This window comes from Xiphophorus couchianus, chromosome 5 (assembly GCF_001444195.1).
Source record: "Xiphophorus couchianus chromosome 5, X_couchianus-1.0, whole genome shotgun sequence".
NCBI lineage: Eukaryota > Metazoa > Chordata > Actinopteri > Cyprinodontiformes > Poeciliidae > Xiphophorus > Xiphophorus couchianus.
The window spans coordinates 28,265,327-28,289,020 of record NC_040232.1 but is presented as its reverse complement, the minus strand read 5'-3'; the positions used below and the strand labels follow the sequence as shown (position 1 = coordinate 28,289,020).

Sequence of the window (23,694 nt, the reverse complement as noted above, 5' to 3'; positions counted from 1 at the left end):
TTTTACAGTTTGTTTTTTTTTTTACTGTTAATTAGTTACTATATCTATATGCCCCAGAAATAATAAAGAAAATAGCACAAAAGTAGATCTGGAAATCCAAAAGACCACAAAGTAGCAGACCTACTTTTAATACCAAAATGTTTCATATAAATTACCAAAAAGGCTCAGAAAATAAAAAGAGTAACTATGACCACATTTATTGCTCAATAATTCCTAAAGTCCCACAAAAAAAGAATAACACACAAAAATAAGACAAATAGGTATTGCCAAAAAATGCCATCAAATACAGTATGAGCCTCTCTTCAAAAGTCAGACAATGTGGCACACACACACACCCACACACATGCCCACGCCCACACACACACACACACTTGATGAATAATGATGAATGACAATAAAGACAGGGGTAAAATGTACTGGGTAAAGGTTAATACGGTCTGTCAGTGAATCAGCAGGGAAAAGAACAAAGAAACAATGTCTTCATAATTGTTGTAACATTTGTTTTTCAGTCATAGTTTGAAAGACATTTAAATTCCAAGAAACCCTCTCAAAAGTATGTCCAAAAACTGATGGAGGAGTATATATATTTTTTTTAATGTTGCCAGCAATTGTGGAACATCCCTTTTACAAACTAGGCAGTAGATGGGAGAACTTGAAAGGAAAAAAACAAACTCAAAATATATCTTATTAGAACTTATTTATTTGTCTTTTATTTTTATTTATTTTTTTATTTATTTTGTGTCCTATATCCAGTTATATAAAGTGAATAAATACCTTACATAACTGCATCGGTGTGTATTGTTTTGTAGTCTTTCGAGTCACTGTTGTAGATATAAAACTTGGCCGCTAGGTGGCAGATGTTTGTATAGCCAACCGTTATTCCAGGGTTTGTTTACACTCATTGCAATGGCGACCATCTCTGAGTTGAAGGACGGTAAGCGCTCTCTTTTAGTCAACTTCCTTATTTATTTTAGACCTAAAATTATTAATAAAACCTAGTTGTGTCGTGAAGGACGAGTCGACATGACTCGTCCCGGGACTGGTTAGCTAGCATCATAACAAACCGGAAGCTCTGTTTTACCTGTCGATTCATGGACATTTTAGCCAAGAGTTCACAGTTACTGAAAGGGCTTGGTGAATGATAGTCTCTTCTGTATTGTATTTATATTTCAAGCATTAAAGCTTGAGTCTAAAACCTGTATTGTTTACCTCGAGTTCCTGTTAGTTTACTGATACTAGATAGCAACGAGCTAGTTAGCTAACTGCAATGACCTTTTGTTTCTGGGGGAAATTTGAGTAATACATATTAAAACTAGAAGTAGAACCATTAAGTTCTCTTACGAGTTAAAAACTGGCTTATGATCATATCCCCATCTTTATAAGTCGTATTTAACAAGTCAAGAATTGAAAATCTGAACCTTCATTCAATAATATTTGAATGAATTTTGGCATTTGCCGCACATCATTTTTCATTTTCAGAGTTCCTAAGTATTTTACAGGTCAGAGTATGCAAAGAAAACAAAATATATTTGTGTTTTCAGATCGTATTATTGTCCACAACGAGCTTCTTATCCGCTCTTCCGTCCATTCACTCTTGCAGGTTTGACTGGGTCTATGTTTAAACCTGATGACTGTAGAAATATTTGCAGCACATTAGTAGTAAATATTTAAAAATGGGTTGAAAAACTGTGGAAATTTGAGTGTGAAAAAGTATGGAGTTTTAATATGGAAATATGTAGCCTGTTCAACACTTTTTTTGAAAGTATTTGGCCTCTTTAACAAGCTCTGTTTTATGTACTATAATACTTAAGAAGTAAAACCTCTAGAAAGTTATTTTACACCACAGCAATGTTATTTACAGTACAGTTGGTGATGGATTTTATTTTTTTCTTGCAATAAAAAAATGATAAATCTGTGATTTTTAAAGCAACTTTGACATCCAGTCACCTTTTCCTACTTACATGCCAGTTTAATTTGCATTTGAATGGGGAGGTAATCATAATTCAGAGAGAGACTGAACCTTTCAGCTGTGAGGCAGACACTGGAGTCCCGTGGCGTAATGGGCCAGCTGAAGGCTCGGATCCGAGCAGAGGTGTTCAGCGCCCTGGATGAGCAGCGGGGAGCGCGGCCGTCGTTGTCCCATGAAAATCTGCTCATAAACGAGCTCATCCGGGAATACCTGGAGTTCAACAAGTACAGGCACACAGCGTCGGTGCTCATAGCAGGTGGGTAATCAAAAGTGGCTTTTTCAAATGACAATGATTTCAACACGAACCCAAGCTAATTGTGTCAAGATCAAGCGCACACGTCGTCATATACCCATCAGCATTTTCACCTAAGAAAATTTTTACTTTTCTTTCAGATTTCACTTTCTGTTAGTTTAACTTGCTCTGATTTCACACCAACGATCTACTTCTCTCCAATGTTTGCTTTCACAGAGTCAGGCCAACCTGAAACTCCCTTGGACAGACAGTTTTTGGCCGCTGAGCTGAGAGTCTCGGAGGATGCCAGCTCCAAGTCTGTGTAAGGGTTGAGTCGGTATTTGAAAAATCTCAGCACAGTCTGCTGTGAATTTGGCACAAACACAATATTATCCTCACAGTGTATAATCTTAAATAAAAATACCAGAGTTTTACAAACTTTCTGCAGCATTTTAAAATAAGAAAATCTAACTGATTTTATTTAACTCTCTGGCTTTGTTCAAAATCACAATCCAGTCAATCTGAGGATGAGGGTTAATCTTTTCTGCTGTAACCAAAAAGATTTAGTTAACATAGTTTATTATCCATTCAATTCCTTACATACCTGTTTGTTTATACAATGTACTTACTTGAAAATACTAGGGAAAATCTTAGCAGTTTTTAGATCTCAGTGAACCTCGATCAATGTGATGATGTGAAGTGAGTTAAATGCAGCAGTAAATAATATTTCTATGTTTCAGATCAGGGTTTGGCTTTAAAGTTTGATGTCTGTGTCTTTTACTTTTAAGGCATTTGCTCACCCTGTAAATCACATTATACTGACCCAGAGCAACCTGGCATCTGGCAACCTTATAGTTGAAATTATGAAGAAAGTGGAAAAAAAATGAAATAAATTACATATTTGCTGTTTTTATTATTCTTATGTTATAGACCTCTGCTGTATGGGCTGGTTTCTCACTTCCTGAACAGCAGTGATAACCGAGGGAAGGTTTTGCTGCGAGGTGCTGCTGTGAGTATCTCAGCTCCTGGACATGATTCATGACATTCAGCTGCTGACCAGCGAAGCTCGCGGACTTAGAGGATGCTTTGACTCTCCCAGGAGTTCTGCGCCACCTACCTGAATACAACTTATTTTCTAATATTTTATTTTGTAATCTAGAAGACTTGCAGAATGAAAGGCTTAAAGGGGAGGATAAATGGTATTTTATAAGTTGTCAAAGTGTGGGTGGAGGGAGGGAGTTTTTCTCTTTTTTTCCTTGTTCTCTTTACACCAGATGTGAACAATACATGTTGTACAAAAATTCAACTTATTCATATTTTGTGTTTACAAATATATGTCCGTTTACACTTTTGATAATACAGAATTCTTTATTTTAAGATATATTGAGCTTTATTCGGAAAAGGTGCTGTTTTAATTGTGTGCCACACGGTGGCGATATCACCACAGAAATGGTAAGGACTGCTGTTTGATCAGGATAACCTGACCCGTCCCAATACTGGTGACCCTCAAGCTTTAAAGTCCTTCAATAAACCTGCCCTAAACAGGCAGTATGCTAACCTGTGTCTTGATAGCAGGTGTAGTAGTTCAGTTATTCAGAATGAAGTGTGTGGCATCAGGGACTTGTGTAAAAGACTCGGGACACAAGCCAGAAATGGACACCACCACCTTAGATAGTGTGTTTTTAAATAATTTTATGTAGCTAGTTGCCTGGTTTGTCCAAGATCTAGATTTTTTATTTTTTTTATCTACAGACGTTTTCGTAGTTTACTTGTTTTTATAAACAATTAACCCATAAAGTTACATTAACATACATTTTATTTGAAAGTCTTTATGGTAATACAAAACTCAAATGTAATTGGGAGTCAAAATCAGAATTTCGTTCATATCAGAAATCATTATTTATCATCAGTTTGCACCTCAGCACCATTAAATTCAGCCCAAATACGTCCAGTGGCTAATTTACCATAGTTTGAGAATGAAAGAAAACTAAACAGATCATATTTAGAAAATAGTGTGTTCTACTGTTTTCATAATTTACCTGTGGAACATTTGAATTGATGTTGAACATGTATTTGTAAGTTTCCAACTTTCTTAAATGTTACATTAAGAGGAAAGAAAGTGCCATACAAGCCCATATTGACTGTTGGAGCCGATGTTCCTGTTTTCCCAAGTTGAATTTTCTTCTCTACTTCATGGGACAGTTGTCTGCAAACAAGACAGCTTGTATAGTAGCATTGACTCCATTTGTCTTTTAGATGTAGCAGAGGAAGAAGTCATGTTTCCTTCCAAGCTCAAATTAACTTGAAATTGCATTCCAAGAGGGTCAAACATATCTATAAACATATTATTGCTCCAATGGATGGCCATCTATGGACATAAAGGCAAAGAAAATGAAACATTAGGACTGTGATCAAAATTTCTATATGTAAAAAAAAAATCCTGTTGTATGTTTTGTCATTTTTTCATTTTGACGCACCAGCCTGATGAGAGGTTCACATGCAAAGCAGTTTATGTGACGGACGGCTTCTCGGTGACCTCATGTAATTTCAAAGTGCTCTTCAAAATAACATTTTATTTTGAGTTGTTAAAAATATTCCTGATTTTGTTCCATTTGGATGCGTTCACTTCGCAGTATCTAGTTCCTGACTTTCTACTCACGTTATCTCCCTCCCTGCTTTTTTGGATTTGCCCCAGCTTTTAATAAGGGAGGAAGGGAAAATGTTTGGGCAAAGTAAAGTTCAGATCTTTGTTTTAGAACGCTCTGCTCTCTGCTCTGAAACTTTGTGTTCTTGCAGTTTAGTTTCATGATTTCTTACTAGTGATGTGACTGAATGGACTAAAAAAGTATTTGTTACAGAACCAACCAAAGACTATGAGGGGCCTTGACTGCAATTGGATTTGGGGCCCTAATTCCAGTCTGCATTTTTTTAATAATAGCATTAAATCAGTTGTGTAGCCAAGGTTATTTCTGTGATTTATTCATTTGGTCTAGCAGTGCAGATTTTCATATAGAGTAAGGAAAGAGGGCCCAGTTTCCACACATTTATTATGTCATTTGCATTTGTATTCATTTTCACTTCAACACACCGCAATAAACTTTAAGGATACAATCCAGGGGTGTTTTTTTTTTTTTGCTGTAACAAACGTTTAGGTAGCATTGATTTCTCCTACAGTGTTTTACAAACTCCAACTTTCTTTAAGAAGCACACTGAAGAAACAAACAGGTAACTCCGCTTTGTGTATTTGGGTCGATGATGTTGCAAGCTGATCAGGCAGCATGATTAAAGAGTATAGATAATATGAATGTAAACTGTTGAGGAATTTGTTAAAAATAAAAAAATTGGGATAAAAATATGTAAAATATAGGTGGACGTACAAAAAAGAACTCTAATAAATTTTCTGGTGCCTTTTTTGACGTCACCAGGCATGTGCATAGTGTGTTTTGGGAAAGTAGATTTTGTCTTGAATGATCGACTTTTTACAACAAAATAGAATAGCATAACTTGTCATTACATGTACGACTAGATATTCTTCCCTTGATTTATAATCACCTCTTGTCTTCACATGTTAAGGAACGCTAAATTTACCTGTCACTGATGACTGCAGGAAAATTGTCAGCTATCCCTTTCAAAGGTATCTTTGTTTCAACAATGCTGATGCTGTTGGACCATATTTAGTCACCAGGCCTTGGGGTTGTTGCTCATATGAGACTTTGAAAGCAACACAGAAAGCTGCAGAGATTCCACTCTCCTTATATGGCACACATTGCAGCCTCGCTGCTCCACGCTTCTGCTGCCTTACTTTCCCCCTTCTTCTCATCTCCTGCGTTTGTTTGATCTCTTCCACGTTTCTCAGCCAGCGTACCTCCTCCATAAACACCTCCCCATCTTTATGATGCTGGTCTATTATCAGGCGCGTGTGTTCGGCATGCTGGCACGCCACAGCACAGCGTTTTTTGCATCTGGGACTAAACAGGCCATAGCCATCGGAAAGCCGCTTGATTTATTGGAACAAACAGAATGGTGTCCTTATATAGGAAGTTCCATTAGGGAGAAACTGGAAAAGGATGGATGCAGCAAGGAGGGAGGATTTGTTTTCCATACTGGAATGTGGAGAGTGTAAAAATGGAAAACTCACAAAGAAAACTTACAATAATCTGTTTAACTATGAGTCATGTGCTGGTGGGAACTCTCCAGAAACGCTACAGTGAAGGGGAATCCTCTGCTGGTTTTCCTTATCAGGACAGGGAGCACATTTCATGATCCATACGCTGGACTGGAGCCCACAGACGTTCGTTGCCAGTTCTGTCTTCACTGGATAATTTACGTTATTTAGTTTTTAATCAACATCCAATGTGCTCAGGTACAGTTCTCAGTTTCTCAAAATAGAACTATTATGGTGAGGCCTACTAAACAATTAGCAATGACATAGAAATGGTGAAACCCTCCTCTTCAGGGGCTTAAATGTAACCATGTGTTTTACTCATCATGTTGTTTCCTTCTGGTAACAAGACTCTTCAAGCCTTTATTATATTTTCTGAAATGGTCATAGCCTCGTTGGCTAAATAATGCACCGCTTTGTCATGTTTTATTATTTAGAATAAATATATGACATCTCTTAAAGGAAAATGTAGATTATTACAATAATCCACAAGTTGTCCTTTGTGGAAATCTTGGCTTTTTTATGATAATAATATTAAAGTGTGACATATTTATTTGAAAAATGAACCAAACTGTAACAAAATCCTGACCAACTCACTATTTCATTGCTTTTTGTCTTCTACCTTGTCACTATCAGACTTGTTTGCTTTCCTCTTCATAATTTAGAGAAGATTAGTTAAAAACCAAACATCACATGTTAACTCCAGTTTATTTACTTCACTATTTTAAGCATAAAAATGAAGAACTCTAAACCTTTTTATCAATTTTGCTATGTTACATCAAAAACGTCACAACTGCTTATCTTCCAAGATATGCCAATATTTAATAATATGTTTGGTAGTGTAAGGCTACAGAGTTACATTACATTTCAGAGCTTCTTTCTTGCACCAACTCCAGATGGTCCAAGCCGGTACGTAAGAACATTACGGTTGAGGAGGAGAATTACCAAAACAGTGGACAGAGGTACCAGAGACTGGCAGGTTTTGACAACCAAAATCTCAGAAAAATCGACACAGCAAGCAGATGAAGAAACTAAAGGTGGAGATAAAACAGCAGAGCAGATAAAATGATGGGAACCTGGAAAAGAAAAACTAAAAACCTTGAACCACAGATATGGTGATAATGATTAAACGAGCTAGTAAATGTGTAATGGTTAACAAATAAGGACCTATTGTGTAGGGAGAATCTGAAAACTAAAACATTCAATCATGACAGAGAGAAAGAATGAAAGCAGTCCATCTCTCTCATAAAAAAACATATTTTTTTTCTAAAAGGCTTTAGTAGCATTACTAAGATTTTCAAACTTGCACCTGATTTCATAAATCTTCCTTTCAGCTTAAAGTGGATATGATTGGTCTGATCACAAACATCGGATAATTTGGGCTTGATTTGTTGCCAAATACTCCAGGCCCTGATTGCAGTCATTGATTGGACCTTATGACCAAATAAAATATGAGGACATCTGATTGACTTACCTTTCGTAAACACATCATGTAAATAAACTTTCCTTCCCAATGTGTCCATTTAAAAGGAGATAAACAATATTTGCCAATTGCCAGCCAAGTGTTGCTTGAGGTTAGAAATAAATTATTTTAGTGTCTTGCATAAAGATCAAATAATGTTATTTGTGATATGCAAAACCCTAGTTGTACTTTCTCTTTCTCATTATTGCGTCTAAGCACAGATATTAATCTAAATTAAACTGTGTAGCACAAGTAAATCCACTGTCAGGGTAATCTCCTTAAGTATTTTAGTCTACAATAATACAAAGTTGCTTGCAGTATAAATTTGACTTCTTATCCTCTGTAACTTCATCAACATTAGTTTTCTTCTGTGGACCTTACTGCGCATGTCCGCAGCCTCGGTCCTCTGTGCTGGTGGAGGAGGTGGAGGAGGCGAGAGGGAGGAACAGTTTAAATGGTAAGGCTTTTAAATTGACTGGGGTCATTTGGACTGCTTGCTTGGGGAGTACCTCGTCGACGCCCACCTTCTCCAAACTCCAGCTTTCCAAATCCGAACTTTCTTCACGTTATGTGAGTAGTTTATAGCGGAGGGATATCTTTAAATTGATTGAAGTGCACCTGTCAGACTTCAGCAATCCGCTACGGCACTTTTTAACTTAAGCGCATTTCTGCTTTTTTTGCCTACTTTTCCTGAAATTGGATATAATTGGCTAATTAGCCCGTCGAATTGTGTGAGCGTAAGTTATTAGTCAACTCATGTTCTTGTTATGAGTAACCAATTAACGCGTTCGGATTAGCTCATTACATTTTTTGTCTGTTTCGTGTTCAGGTGATTTTGTTTGTTTATTTGACAGGCCAGATAATATATGTAAGACAAGTGGCACAATGTTGCTATCTCTAGAGCTAAAATTATACTAGGCTGCTTTGTGAATATAACAAATAAGGTTGACCAAGGAGTAGTTTTATTGCTAATTCAACAGACCAAATTGTTTAATGGAGAGATGCAGGATTGAGAATAAAAAGGAAGTCCCACTTTTATCTCAGTAAAAGCATGACTCTGACCATTAATGGCGTTTCCTGTTTTCCAAATATAGTCCTATGACGTTAATGCTTGTATGACAAACGTGTTTAATTTATTTGGAGGTCGGAGATGTAGAATGTCAAGGCAAACTAGAAATGCTCTCCTGTTCTCATGAACATAGGCGTGAAATTATTACTGGATTTTGGGCCAAATCTTTTTGAACCACAATTAGACCTTAACGGGTGTTTGAACGATGAGTGGGGATATTAAGGTTTTATTTTGTGACAGTTTCATTATATTTGTATGCTGGCAGGAAGGAATTTGCTCTCACTGAAGGAGCAGGGAGTTTTGATTTCACTACATTTGTATTCTGTGTTCAGCCTGATGGCTCTGCATTTGTATAGTTTATGATTCTTGGCAGAAATCAAGTGCTAGGTTCAGAAAACATGATTCTGTTTATGTTTTTTTAATGCTGTAGTCCTAAATGCGTTAAGGTTCCTTAGTTTGATGATATCAGAAATGTTTGTGGAGCATTTCGGATAGGAAATTAGAAACATGATTTACTGGCCTTTAAGGTCAAATTTCCCCTACCACAAATAGAAAGGTCATAAAGTCTCCAGGGCAGTATCTTCACTAGTTTATTATTTTAAACAGAGACATTATTAATGCTTCTAAATGACTTTGAACACATTTTTTTAAGTTGGGAATTTTATTGCAACCCAAATTATACAAACATATTCTAAAACATATGGTGTTCACACTGAATTATTTTTAACATAATTCAATTTGCTTAATTGTATATTGGCTGTAGACATTGTAACTGATTGAGTGTTTTTATCTCAAGTTTTTAGTTTGTTTATGTCAAACTCTCACAACCACTTCAGTCAGCCTTCTTTAAGATGCAAAAACTTTGGCGCAACATTTTAAATGATCAAAGGCTTGATGTGGGTATTAAATGAAATTGCGTAAAAGGAAAGCTAGAGGCGCATGAGGAGGAGCAGTGTCTCCTTTAAACACGGGGTGTGTCAGGAAATGTCTGTTAACGTTTATCTGCAGACCATCAGAGCATCAGCTGATTCCCCCGTCTCTCACAATCCCTTACAAAGACTTTCATCTCTGATCTTTGACCACTGTTGATAGGTTGATGGAAGGTTTTTAGGTGGTCATATTCTTTTTAAATAGTATTTTTTTTTGTCTCAGTGGACTGTTTATAAGTGTTCTCGGGAAGGTTGGGGCTGTTTTATTACTTAGTTTCCACTCAGTTTGTGACAGTCTCCACAAATAAAAAGATAAAAGCAAGGATCTGCAGAGAGAAAGATTTATGATGCATCCAGAAAGCTTCACAGAGTTTCTTATGAATACAGAAGTATGTTTTTGTTTGTTTGTTTTTTTGTTTTAGATTTATTTAACCAAACTAGCTGTATTTGTTGACTTGCCCATTAAGGGGTGAAAAATATCACTGATAATTGTTTAATAAATTTGATGCTTCTGTGATGGAGAAGTGGGTCTTTAACAAACAGTTCACCAAATCCGTGGTTTCATTTCTGTTGTGTTCAGTTAGACGATAATCCGATGAGAATGTTATAAAATAGGATCCATATCACTTTTATACCCAAACACTGTTGGTTCATACAGTCTTAGGAATGGAAACCTCATGGAAGAAATGATTTCCTCCAGGTTTTCTTGAATTAAACTCAATCTATTTCCCTATCAACTTTCTTCTTGCTGTTAAAGAGAAACCTCCTCACAGCATGATGCTACCACTACCATGTGTCACAATGATGATGGTCGAGTTAGTTTTATGCTACACATTTTGTGTGAAGGGTAATAATAAGCAGAGATCGTCTTCTTTAGTCAGCAAAGCTGGAAAGCTGCTCCACCTTGCATGGGAGTCACTGTAGACGCCTGTCTGCCTTATACTCTTACTTTCTCTACAAAGCACCAGAAGGATGCAGCTACTCTAGTTTGTTATAAGTTGCCTTCCTCTGCAGGTCTCTGTAACAGCCAGACACTTGCTCACAATGCAGCCACTGACTGCAACATTTAAAAATGAATTCCAACAGGGGCCCATGTGAAGCATGGCTGTTAAAATCCTGAGCCCCCTCAGCCTCTCTGCCTCGCTGTTATCATTTTGCAGTAAACGACAAGCCGACCAGAGACATACTATTCCCTATATGGGCTTTGTTTGGGAATTCACTTGCCTTGCTGTTTAGGTCCACAGAAAGGAGCCCTGCTCCAGAGAAGGAGCCCTTATATGGTCATCACAGCACGAGACTGAAGCTTCCCTAAGCAGGAGACTGAGAGGGAGAGAGAGAGATATGGAGGGACAGGGAGAAAAAAAATGGTGGTTATTAAATTTAAGAGGAACTCGATGGTTCAGTAGCAGAACAAGTCGCTCTGTATGAGTTGTTTGGGTTGTCTTTCAGATAAATCTGTTGACACAATGTTGTGAGGTTAATTAAAACCAATTTCCCAGCCTCAGTCGTTATGTCGGCAGTTGAGAGGGGAATTGTTTGTTCGTTTCCCGTGTGACGTGTGGGGTCGAGAGGGAGGTGGACGTCCGTGAGAATGGCTGCCTTCTGAAACTCCCTAATGGAGGGGGGGAACAAAAAAAAACATTTTGTCTTTTAGCTATAAGCAAGACATAATTTTACTGGATTACAGTTCTTTGAAGAAGTATTCATGGTTATCATCTTCTATTTTGTCATGTTGCAAAGCTTGAATGTATTTTGTGTAATATATATGAATAGAAAGGAAAATAAAAATTTGAAAAGTGTGCTGATCATTTGTGTTTAGGTCCCCTCAGTCAAAGCTTTGTAGAACCTCCTTTTGTTGCAATTATGGCTGCATCTCATTTCTTCTCTGCAGAATAGCTCAAAGATAGTCAGACTGGATGGGGAGCATTCATTCCCAATTGCATTTAAATCTGGACTTTGACTAAGAGAGGAAAATAGTTTCATGTAAACCACCGCAGTGTAACTATGGCTGTAAGGCTCAGGGCCATTGATCCGCTGGAAGGTGAACCTCTATCTCAGTCTCAAGTTGTTTGATACAAGTTTATTTTTCAGTAATGAGTCATCAGTGCTCACCAGCATCCCCACAACCTAATGATCCCACCACCATGCTTTAATCGGGAAAATGTGAGTTCCATCTGACCAGAGCATCCGACTCTATATGTTTGCTGTGTTCTCTACCTGGCTGATGGAAACTTGAGATGTTGCTCATGGTTTTACTTGAAGGCCAGGTTTGTGGAATACACAACTTATATTTCTGCCATCAACAGATTCTCCCTCCTGAGCTGTGAATCTCTGCAGCTCCTCCAGAGTCACCATTATATTTGGATATTTGTTTGCAAGAACATTTATTTAGCACACAGTTACAATAATATACAGCTATGTTTTTGAATGCATTGTGGAAAATATGAAGAAGTTGAAAGGACTTGTTCCAATGTTCACGCTATTCTTTCTCTCTATCCTCAAATGAGAACCTTTACACTTCGATTGTGATCCCGTAAATATGGTTTCGTTCGACTGTAACATGGCTTCTTCATGTGCCATCCATTTTTAACATTTAATGCACCGATTCTTTTCAGCATCTGGCCCTCCACCACTAGCCAAGATGTCCAGCAAGGCCCCGACAGAGGACGAGAAGTTCCTTTTCGTCGATAAGGACTTCCTGAACAGCCCCATGGCTCAGGCCGACTGGGCGGCCAAGAAGCTGGTGTGGATCCCCTCGGAGAGGCACGGCTTCGAGGCGGCCAGCATCAAGGAGGAGCACGGCGACAAGGTGCTGGTGGAGCTGGCTGATAACGGCAAGAAGGCAACCATCAACAAGGACGACATCCAGAAGATGAACCCGCCCAAGTTCAGCAAGGTGGAGGACATGGCCGAGCTCACCTGCCTTAATGAAGCCTCTGTGTTGCACAATATACGTGAGAGGTACTTCTCCGGGCTCATTTATGTAAGTACGCTAAAGAAAAAATGCAAATTGCCTCTGAGTGTTATTGATTGTGCATATTGGCTTGACCTGGATCTGAAGGAGACACTTATAATATCTTGGCTTTATTTTGGCTGAAGTATCCTTACATGAACACATTTTCTTACAAAAACACAATTTCCTTACTAACTGTCTTCTAACAGCCATGAAGGCAAAAACATCCTCCAAGTTTTGAATGTGGCATTTTTGCGTTTTCACAGACGTACTCTGGCCTGTTCTGTGTGGTGGTGAACCCGTATAAAATGCTGCCCATCTACTCCGAGAAGATCATCGACATGTACAAAGGGAAGAAACGGCATGAAGTCCCCCCTCATATCTATTCTATAGCTGACAATGCCTACAGAAACATGATGCAAGGTAGGATTTCTCCTGCAGTTGGTTCTCTGTCTGTCACTCCGTTAAGTCCCTGCAGTGAAGTTAGAATCGATTTAAATGTCCATTTCGGCTTTTGACTGGAGGATTATTTTTGATGAATCGCCTGGGATTTACTCAGCTTCTGAATCAGAATTAAACGAGTCAATATTAAATTGATGTACTTTAATATTGACAATAAAATATTGTTTTATAAGTTGATTTCTAAAACATGTATTCAGTTTGTGAAATTGAATATTTTTATTAATTTCTAACAGTTTATTTAAAAACCGTCATACTGAGTGATTTATACTTTGAATAGTGATACCTTTTTATAACTTGTGTAACAAAATAACTTTTTTTTATTAATATAGAGGCTGTTTTTGGTTTAAGGCAAATTAGGTTTAGGGTCAGTTTTTTAAAATATTACATTATATATGTCACAACTTATACCTTGTTTATTATGAGTAAATATGTTTGGTTTTACCTCTGTGGGTTGGGTAGTTTTTAAGATTAACCCATTCTAAATGAGTCTTAATTAAAACAAAAAAAACTTATGCTATGTTTTTATTAACCTTGTCATTAGTTTGATATTTTGTTCAAATTTTGTTGATCTGTGTAGAGTTTTAAAATATTTAAGCTGGACCCTGAAAGTTTTCAAATTAAATAAAAGCTTTACAAATTAGCTTTTGTATAACTTTGAATATTAAACAATGCAGTTCATTGCAAACATTTTGTACTAGAGTGGATCAAATATAATCCATAGTTTTCATAGCTGGAGGTGACGACTGTGGCCTTGGCAGAATCGTGCTTACAGTAAATGGCTCTTGGCTCAAACTGCAGTGATACGATTTCACAACAGCTCATTTCCCACAGAATCTGTTTCCAGGGGGCTTTTGCACCACTTGATTTCATGTTGACATGAGGACATTTTCTCAAAGGAGTTGACATCTGGATTGAGAGATGGGCGGAGGGCAGTAAAGCATTTCCTTCTTCCAAAATCTCCCCTTCAGTTTGCTGCTACTTCTTCATGACAAAGAATATTTGAAAGAAACTTATGAAGGATGGTTTGCAGTTTTAACGGTGTCCAAAGTTGAATCATTCTGTGTAATATTAGAGCTTTCCCATTCAGAATGACTGTACATGTGGCAGAAAATTATTACCCAAAAAGGAAATGTAAGACGTTGGTTCATTTATTTATTTATTTATTGTAAAAGAACTGTTTGATTGCATATAATAGATGTTGCGGCCACGTCAAAAAGTAGATGCAAGTTATGCCAGCTTTCAGTTTTGTTTTTACTTTTGCACATTTTTAGTGAGTTATACAGGTATTTTAAAAAATGATCTAATGTCCTCTCTTAAAATAAATTGCAAAGATATTCATTATCCATTGAACTTCCTTTAAATGTGGTCTCATTTTAATCACAAGCAACAGCATTGGGACGTAGTGTGACAAAACAACACACAGTAGTGCCTAATTGGGAAGTGTTAGGGAATTGGAATGTGGTTTTCTAACCTTTCAGAAATAAAAATCTGAAAAATCCCATCTGAGGGAAAACTTTTGGAGAACCAACTTAACAGCAGCAAAAGTTGCACATCTGAGGACTAAAGTTCTTATAAATTCTTCTTAAAATGCTCTTTTTTTCATTTTTCCCCCCCCAATTCTTGTTACTGATTCTCAATTGGATTTAGATCTGAGCTTTGACTTGGCCATTCAAACACATGAACATGTTATCTAAGGGATTTCTTTGACATAGTAGGATAACCGTCTTAGTGGAAGGTGAACCACCATGTGTTGTATTTAGAGCTATGTGCAGCTTTAGTTTGCCTAAACTCTAACTTGTTACATCTGCACAGAAAACTTTCTTCAACATGTTCGCTGTGTTCCTCTCATCAATTGTGGTAAACTAGGGATGCCGCTGTTTGGCTCTGTTTCAGCAGTGGTTTTCCATCTTTCTGCTCTTGCATAAAAGCTTGATTTGTGGAGTCTCTGATGATGGATTTGTCAATGAATTCTCCCAGCTTAGCTGTGGATCTTTGCAACACCTCCAGAGCAGCAATAAACTTCTTAGATGTTTCTCTAAGTGCTTTGCCCAATGGCACATCATTTTGTGACATGGGGCTGGAAACAAACTTTCTAATTGCAGAACAAATGCTTTACACACTACAGTTCTCTAATGAACCACTGAGACCTTAACAGATCATCAGCAATAAAGTTAGACCTGGGTGGGTGGGTGACTTCTGACTGAAGGAACTGTGTTTTATTTAGTGTAGCCAAAATAAAGGGGGCAGAATACATTTGTACCATGAACCTTTCAGATTTTTATTTGTAAGAAATATAAAAAAAAAACATTCACAGTTTTATGTTGATATCAAATTTGATCAACCATAGCTGCTAATCCAAGACTTCCTGGGACAAACCAGTGCACAGGAAGTTGGTGTTTATGTGAGAGCTCATATTTACACTGTAGTGGTGGAGGTAAACAAGAAAATGGGTGGATTGACTGGTATTTCTGCTGGTGTTTGGATTATATGTCTTCAATTTATCCTTTGCAGAAGCACCATTACAGCTCAGGACTCAGTTTATGGGTGTGCCTTACAGGAATGTACATGTTTAAAGCAGAAAAAAAACTTGTTTTAACTTTATGCTTATACTTCAGAATAAACATTTGTTTAGGACTGATGATGCATTACAGTTTCTGCATAATTTAATTTATGGACCACCACTTTGTATTAAGTAATTTTTCCAATAATGTTTTCAATATGACCTATGGTAAAGATGTTTTAAAGAAAAACCATAAATTAGGAAAAACAGTACTTTTTTATGCATTTATTTTTTTTAAATCATCTTTTCACCTGACCTGTTGCCAATAGTACATGTTCTCCAGTAAGATTTCCCAAGATTCATACCTCCTAATGTGCTCTATGACCGTGTGAATAAAATTTGTCATCTGTACCCGCCCCCCGGGGTCCGTGAGAGGTCTCTGCGGATGTCCACAGAAAGCCCAGATTTTTGTATATATGATGAATGGAAGGGAAATAATATTTGCAGTCACAGAGGTGCCACAAGCAGAAATTTGCTTTCTTAGTGTGGATAAGTTATCGCAGGAAAAACTGGGGTCAAAAACACATAGTGATATTGCGGCGTGAAATCCCCTTACTCTTTTTGTTCGTTTGTTTTCTCTCTCTTCTGAGGGAGTGTATAAACCTGCAGAATATCGCCCCCTATGTGGCTTTATTGGAAGTTGTGCATTTCTGAGTGGACCTCTGGTATTGCTGAGCTAAAAATGGTTAAGCTGGCTTGCTCCCATTGACGCAAGGAGTTATGTTAAGCCTTTTATGCCCTCAGGTCTTCTTCGACATGGAGAGTAAGAGGTCTTTATAAAAAGGTTGAACTTTGTGGTTTAGAGACCATTTCTGTATTGATTTGGCCTAGTTTTGGATTATTATCCTGTTGAAAGATACAGTGACTGCCTGTTCATGTTCTGGCAGAGTTCACCAGATTTTTATTTAAAATGTTTTGCTATGTGTAGAAGTCTGGGGCCAAGCTCTCGAAGAAGGTTCCCATGCTTTTAGGAGAGAAACTTCCTCATTTTGTCACAGATCCTCCACCATACCTGGGAAAGAAGTATCTTTCCACACATACAATTTGTCTTTTTTCCACCAGCTTCCATTTGTGATGGTAGGACAGAAATTACTTTTTTCTCCATGGTTTGTTAACTTCTAGATATTGTTGTACTTGAGGAAATCAACAAGTATCTGCCTGACTAGAATGGCTTTCTATTTTGAAAATGGTGCCTAAAAGAAGCTGTTTTTCCTCCAAGATGGCCAGTAATGCTTAATGTGAGTTTCAGCTTAGTTATTTTTACATTTCTTAGTTAATGAAACATAAATCTGCTCCTAAGGGCAAATTTATGCGGCATTAATGCTGGCTGTGTTTCCCATGAAGTTGAAACCAATGAAGCGGGATGTTTCACACTGACTAGTCCAGTAGGAACAATTCTCATGTTGGAGTCAACTTGATGCATAACTACCACAAATTCAGATAACTCTCCTAAGCTTTGAAACATTCAGCCTTGGCTGAGATCCCAGTCCTCCAAAATTACCCTTCAGTCTTTGATGTGCAGCAGATAAAAATGTGAAATTCCCAGAAGGGAGTTGCTGTCTCATTGCAGCAGAAAACCATTTTATTCCTCTGTGTTCCCACTATATTTACAGGTGTAAAGATCTCTGGCCTTTTTTGACAATCATATTGACTCCATATGTCTGACTCTGTGTCATATACATGTTTAAGCATTTTTGTTCCCTTTTGGGTTTTGTTGAGTGAGCGGTGTTTTTGGATAGTGTTCAAAAACACGCTTATCTGGCCGTCGCACGTTCCCTCTCACTCTGCCTTAATTAGGAAGTGCAGAGTAGGAACCGGCTGCATGTTTTGTGACTGCCTACGAGGAATGGAGGGAAGTGGCCAAAGTCAAGTTAGCACTAACTAACCGCGTCTGCACTGGCTTGTCTTATATGTGGGGCAGATCTGGGAAGAAACTTAGTTTTTGACTCGGCATGTAAACATTAAATGAAGTGATTCTCCTGCTGCAGCAGTTGCTCTTGGCTATTCAGCATCGGGCTTGGAGGTGTTTTGTATACAGGGACTGAATCGAATGAATTATCGCTCAGATTAGTTAGATAAAAACTGTTGTGGTATGACTTTAGTTTCACACTACTTGAACTTCAGGTTTCACACCAGAGCAATTTTAGAGTGCTGTAAAACTAATCCAGCTGCATATCAGAAACAGAGCTGAACTGAATGTATCAGAGTTCGAATCTATTTATTTGGAGTGACTTATGTATAGTGCTTTGCAAGAACAATTGCCCTCTTACAGACTCCTACTTCCAAATTTCTCTTGGCACAAAGTTTAACAACCAACAAAACAATACTTGAGTTTTGTTTTTGTAATATTAGTTGCATTTAAAGGTAAAGTAAGTTGAAATAAATGTTATCTAAAATAGACAATGCTGAGTATGCATTTGTATGTGTGTACAAAATTCAGATATATTATATCAAATTTTCTTTTGTTTTTGTTTATGTCTGCTTCTTGGTGCAGTATTTTTGTTTTGCTGTTTGTGATTGGTTATTTATGCAAGCTGGTACAGTGCAAGGAAACTCTGGATAAAAAAAGACCAGACTGTAGTTGATGGGTGGTGTGGTTTGTTTACATTTACTTTATCAAGTTACCAGTCAAGCGCAGACCAGATCAAGAGTGTGTGCATTTTGTGATTGTAACTTTCTCCGTTACCAACAAATTTATCTAGCATTGAACTGGAACACATGGATGTCACATTGAATCTGTATGATTGGACTGAATTGACTGTATCTCTATATAAAGAGAATATTGGTTGTTTTTTTTTCTTTTGCAATGTGGCCTTTCTATTAGATGGGTGTTTTTTTTTTTTTTTGTTTTGTTTTACAAATTGGTGATCTGTAAATAAACTGAGCTGTATTGAAACATTCAAGTGTGACCAAAAATAACAAATCTGTCTGAGGGGAAATGTTTTCTCTCACCACTGCAAGTTCAGACCCTTTTTCACATCAGTGAACTGAAACGAGACCCTCCGTTACTACCAGCTGGTGTATAAGCCCCAAATAGAATTTAGTTTTAGTTCTTTTGCGGATGAACTGAATTCATCCCTTTGTTCATATGCTGCTGAGTCACCTGCCACTCTCTTTGATTTTGCAGATCGTGAGGACCAGTCCATTCTCTGCACGTAAGTGAAACAAACTCCAAATGTCTCTCGCATTTATGTTGTGTTATGTGACCTGATGTCACAGAAGAGTCGCATAATGCTGATGCAAGCAGAGATCTAAACCAGAAGCCAAAAATAAATGAAACGGCAAAAAAGTAAATGAATACTCCTTTCTCCTCTATTCATGCTAAAGGTTTTGCAGTTCTCTGGGAGATCCGTGTCCTTGCTTGTCACCCAGGGATTTAGTCCGGAAGTGTGTCCTGAACTCTGATGGGGAACAAGATTAGCTCTCCAAATGTTTGGGCTCATCTCTGTTTATTTGAGCAAAACAAATTATTGAGAATTTTTGAACAGTTGCAGAGACATCCAGAGACAATTGGACTCGGTGCATTAATTTTAATTAAATTTTGGCTTGCTTATTTACTAAAAAAATTGATTTAGATATAATCATAGAGGTTTATCATGTTATTAGTCATTCAAGCTGAATGTCATATCCTTGCTTCATCCAGTTCCAGTACAGGTGTGTTGCATGCAGCTACTTAAGGTAAAGACTGGGGGATATGAGCTGTACAAATGAAATGCACACGTCAACAGATTACATAAAATGCATAATTAATGTTTCCATTTTCAAAGTGAGCTCAGACAGATCTGACTGCATAACTTCATTCAATATCTGGACCGAAATATTCCCGGTGTCCTGAACCAGCTGAGAGAAAAAGGCTTTCCCCATCTTTGCTTTTAATTTATTGCAACCAGGATGCAGTGCATTCTTTCCCATCAAGCAATTTCCTCAGCGATTATGCTTCCTTATCAGAGGGAAACTGGAAAAGTTTAGATAACTCTATACCAGCAGCCAAATATCAGATGTTTAACGCTAAGGGAAATTTGTATGGAGCATGAATGAAAAGGGTTTAGAGGGAGATGTTGAACTGTACCTTGTCTTAAACATTATATTTAAACAACCATCGTGGTTTCTAAACCTCAACAGGCCTCTCCTTTAAAACCGCTGAACATTTGTGAAGTTTCACTGGTTTTTTTGGGTCTTGTGTGATATTTTACAACAAGTTAATGTTACAGTTCTGGAGTAACAAGTGGAATAGGAGATGTTTTTTATTAAATAATATCCCTCTACTCAGTTTAGTGTGGAAAATGGTTAGAAATATAGTAAATTCATTTTGTAGATGTTGACATATAATAATGTAATAGAGGCCAGGGGAGGACATGAGAGTGAAATCTATGAAGAGTATAAAGTACAAGGAGCTTCCCACACACATTTCCCCCCAATAATATTTTACTTATTTTTTTATTTTTATCTGAAAAAGCAAAAACAAAGCTGTATATTACCATATTTGTGCTCTGACTCTCAACAGTCTGTCTGCATATTGTTTAAAGTCTAAAAATAGTTTTGGGGGGTTTTTTATGTGGATATTTTTCCTCTTTGAAAGGCACCGTAAAACTCTATAGAAGAGGCAAGATAAACATTTCTCAACACAAGTTTGAACATAATTATAAAGTTGCTGCTGATGGTAAGCTGGAAATGTCAAGTCACTTCAAGTGATAAGTCACCAATTAACAGGAGAAAATCTTGGATGCATTTAATCTGTATTCCCAAATGTCTGCAGCCTGAGTCTGGATGTTGTACGTCCTTACTCAGCCTAAACATGACACCACAGTTAGATTCCTCTTGGAGCTGCCAAACCCCAACACACAGAGTTTCCCGTGCCTTTTAAGGACCCTTGAACAAGCTTGCCTGTGTACTCTGCCTGACATCTCTGGGTTTAATCAGACTTCTGTATCCAAGTTTGTTGTGTGGAGGGAAAGAATCTGTCCATGTTGCTTTGTGAAAACATTTGAGTGACTTTAAAAAGGTGTAGCAGCACATACTTCAGGTTAGAGCGGTCTGATGGCCTTCCCATAACTTTAACTTGGATCCAAAAGAGATTTATAAGTGACCAGTAACAAGCCTTAGTTTGGCCTGCCTGATATGGTGTGTTAAGGTTTGAAAGCCACCTGGACTCTTTAAAACATTTATTTTGTCATTGTGACCCTTGCAGCTTTTAATAACACCTGATCTTTGTCTCCTCTGAACATAAAAATATCTGCAGAAAACATTTGCCTTGTCCATGTGCTTCTGTAAATGTCAGTCAAGCCTGAAGGTGTTGGCATCCTTTCAATCAATCTTTGCTAGTGGTTCTTGCGATTTTCTTCATCAGATGGAGTCAGATGGTTAAAACCGTAACATTATATTAAAGGGACAATAATCTCAACCACGTATATAAACCATTTGACTAATAAAGCCGGCAAACATCAAGTTTCTGGAATAATCTCAACCTTGTTGCCAATTTCTTGAGGTTCTTGGTTGGACAACAACTCATTTAAATAATCTCTGCCAATTCATATTACAGGAGTTATTGTATCATGGCAGAGTTATTCCAGGTTGTTTTTGATTCCCAAAACCATGTTTTGACTTTTTGTGACTTGAAAAGTGGCTTGTATCCAAATATAAGATTCATACCACTATGTGCATCATTTTGATCTGACGTCTATGATTGGTGTCGGTAAACAGTTGCACTTTGATCCCTACATGTGCTGTTTTATTGCTAAACCAAAAGACTGAAATAATTTAAATAATCCCACATTAGCTGAATTTTCAGACTTGGAAAAATTCCACCAGGATCAGATTACATAACGGCAAGTTAGATTTTACTTTGGGTCAGGCATGGTGAAGTTATCTCTGCAGCACATGATTCCCATCAAATTAAACTGGACTGTTGAACTGTGAACAGAAATCCTGTCAGTTCTATTTATCCTTATGGTGCGTTCTCTCTCTCTCTCTCTCTCTTTCTCTTCCCCCCCCCCCCCCCCCCCTCTGGGATCTGTTAATCCTGTTGTTTCTTTGTTTTCCCCGTTCTTCAGAGGAGAGTCTGGTGCCGGGAAAACGGAGAACACCAAGAAGGTCATCCAGTATCTGGCTGTTGTGGCCTCGTCTCACAAAGGCAAAAAGGACAGCAGTGCTGTAGGTATCTGTGTGAAGAACCCGTGTTAGGATCTGTCAGTCACTTCCCTCACTCTTAAAGGAAACCTGCCCAGTTTAATTCTGTATATTTCCTTCAAATAGCAACAAACAGGATCACAGTTTGCATACGTGAGTAAAGGGGAATGCCTGAAGTGTGCTGTTTTTGTTTTTTTGCGTGTGCCATTTGTGTGTTTTGTTAGAAAAGTGCATGAAGTTTAGTGTCACCAAATAGGTGTTGTTCTACATCCAGGGTGTCCAGTTTTCTAAAATTAGATGGTATTTTCTTCAACATGTCTCACTCTAGCTATAGCTTATTTAGAACAGCCTCCTCGCTGGAATAAAATGTTGGCATGCTTCCTGGAAGTCTTCCTAAAAGAAAATCCAACTTTTTACTCTGGCGACTGGCTTGTTCAGACTGCATGATGGTTAGTAGAGTACTGACACGCAGTGATGAACGTGCCCCTTTTCCTTCCCTGAGACAGGATTTTTGTCAAATTGATGGTTTTTCTCTGCTGCTGGAGATTAAACCAAACTCTCTGCAGCAGTGAAAGAGTCTCTCACAGATCATCGAGCACAGTGTGAGCATGCCCATCTCCTGTTTTTGTCTGTCAAAATCCAACAACTTCTTGACTCCTAAACATATAATCGACCTGTGAGGTACATAGGAAGTGTTCACTGACTCTTCTGTTGCAGATTTTATTGTTTTTTTGTTGGTTTTTTTTGGGGGGGGGGTGCTTGGTTAATGTCTTTTTATTGTTTTTTTACATAGACCTCATAAAACACTGACAAAGACACATTAACACACAGCAGAAATCCGTCCCACCCCTCCTACACCGGATTTATTACCCCCACATAAATCCACCTTGTATTCATGCAACAGCCCATGCAAGGTACAGGTTTGTGCACAAGTGAAACAACCAACATTTGACCTTTACACAAATTTATCTGCAAAAATTATTTCAACAAAAGATATGAATGACTACCAAATATCATAGAATTCTTTAACAGATCCTCTAACGGTATAGATTTTATTTTTTTTATCTTATGTTTTCATGACAGGTTCTGGAAGTGTTATGCCATGGCTCATTACCTAAAGACAAAAAGGTGCAAAAAAGAAGGATTCATTTAAATTGATGAAGCAAAAAAACACATTTTTCTCAGTAAAGAGATTTTATTTTATTTTTCCTCTATGTGTCCATTGGCATGAAACTTGCACCAGATCTGTCACAATCACATCAAAACAAAATATTCCATAAATTGGGTGCATTAAGTGAAGTCACACAGCATAGAAGTGTAGCAGATATTTACTGAAAATGTCTTTAGTACTGAGTAGAAAAGGTAAAAGAACAGATTCATCTACACAATTTTTCAGGTTAGTCAGATTGACTGGGGCATGAATGGCTTTGTTGTCTGGCTTTGAAACCAATTAAAAGCTTCCTTTTGGTGTTTTTCAGACTGTTTTGCTTTGAAATCCACATTTGATCCACCTTGTCGAGAATAACCCAAACATCACCGTCACTTGACCTTTGCGTCCAGTTTGTCTTCCAAACACGTTCCATTCAGAAATGTAATGCTGGTCTCCTGTGACCAGACTATATTCTCATTGGATTGTCCAAATGTTATGTGATTAACTTTAACATCCTTCAGCAGTGAGTGTGCATGGAGTTCCTTTCTTATTGCTTTTAGGGGAAAACGCTGTGCCTGCCTCCAGGTTTTTCTGAAACTGACTCCTCAGAGCACCTGGTC

General features: G+C 37.7%; 2 protein-coding genes across 7 annotated transcripts in view; both read left to right on the top strand.

Annotated features, from left to right (window-relative positions):
• The first annotated feature begins 822 nt into the window (after positions 1-822).
• cep20 (centrosomal protein 20) lies at positions 823-5,314 on the top strand. 3 transcript variants are annotated; one of them, XM_028018870.1, is made up of 4 exons: positions 823-934; positions 2,028-2,225; positions 2,439-2,523; positions 3,132-5,314. In XM_028018870.1, exons 1-4 carry the CDS (start codon positions 907-909, stop codon positions 3,241-3,243), a joined length of 423 nt encoding a protein of 140 aa, XP_027874671.1. In that variant the 5' UTR covers positions 823-906; the 3' UTR covers positions 3,244-5,314. The 3 variants fall into 3 exon arrangements, with proteins under 3 accessions (XP_027874671.1, XP_027874673.1, XP_027874672.1); XM_028018872.1 differs by having other exon boundaries at positions 853-934; positions 2,039-2,225; XM_028018871.1 differs by having other exon boundaries at positions 889-934; positions 1,993-2,225.
• Positions 5,315-8,241: 2,927 nt separating this feature from the next.
• Positions 8,242-23,694, top strand: part of myh11a (myosin, heavy chain 11a, smooth muscle) — a 31,295-nt gene continuing 15,842 nt past the window's right edge. For 2 of the 4 annotated variants that reach the window (XM_028017468.1, XM_028017471.1), the window contains exons 1-6: positions 8,242-8,395; positions 12,439-12,806; positions 13,043-13,199; positions 18,926-18,953; positions 21,849-21,948; positions 22,051-22,077. In XM_028017468.1, the coding sequence (XP_027873269.1) occupies positions 12,465-12,806; positions 13,043-13,199; positions 18,926-18,953; positions 21,849-21,948; positions 22,051-22,077 (654 nt within the window). In that variant the 5' untranslated portion in view covers positions 8,242-8,395; positions 12,439-12,464. Of the gene's footprint in view, positions 8,396-8,545; positions 8,563-12,438; positions 12,807-13,042; positions 13,200-18,925; positions 18,954-21,848; positions 21,949-22,050; positions 22,078-23,694 lie in introns of those variants that run through there. The other 2 variants (XM_028017469.1, XM_028017470.1) reach the window with 2 other exon arrangements.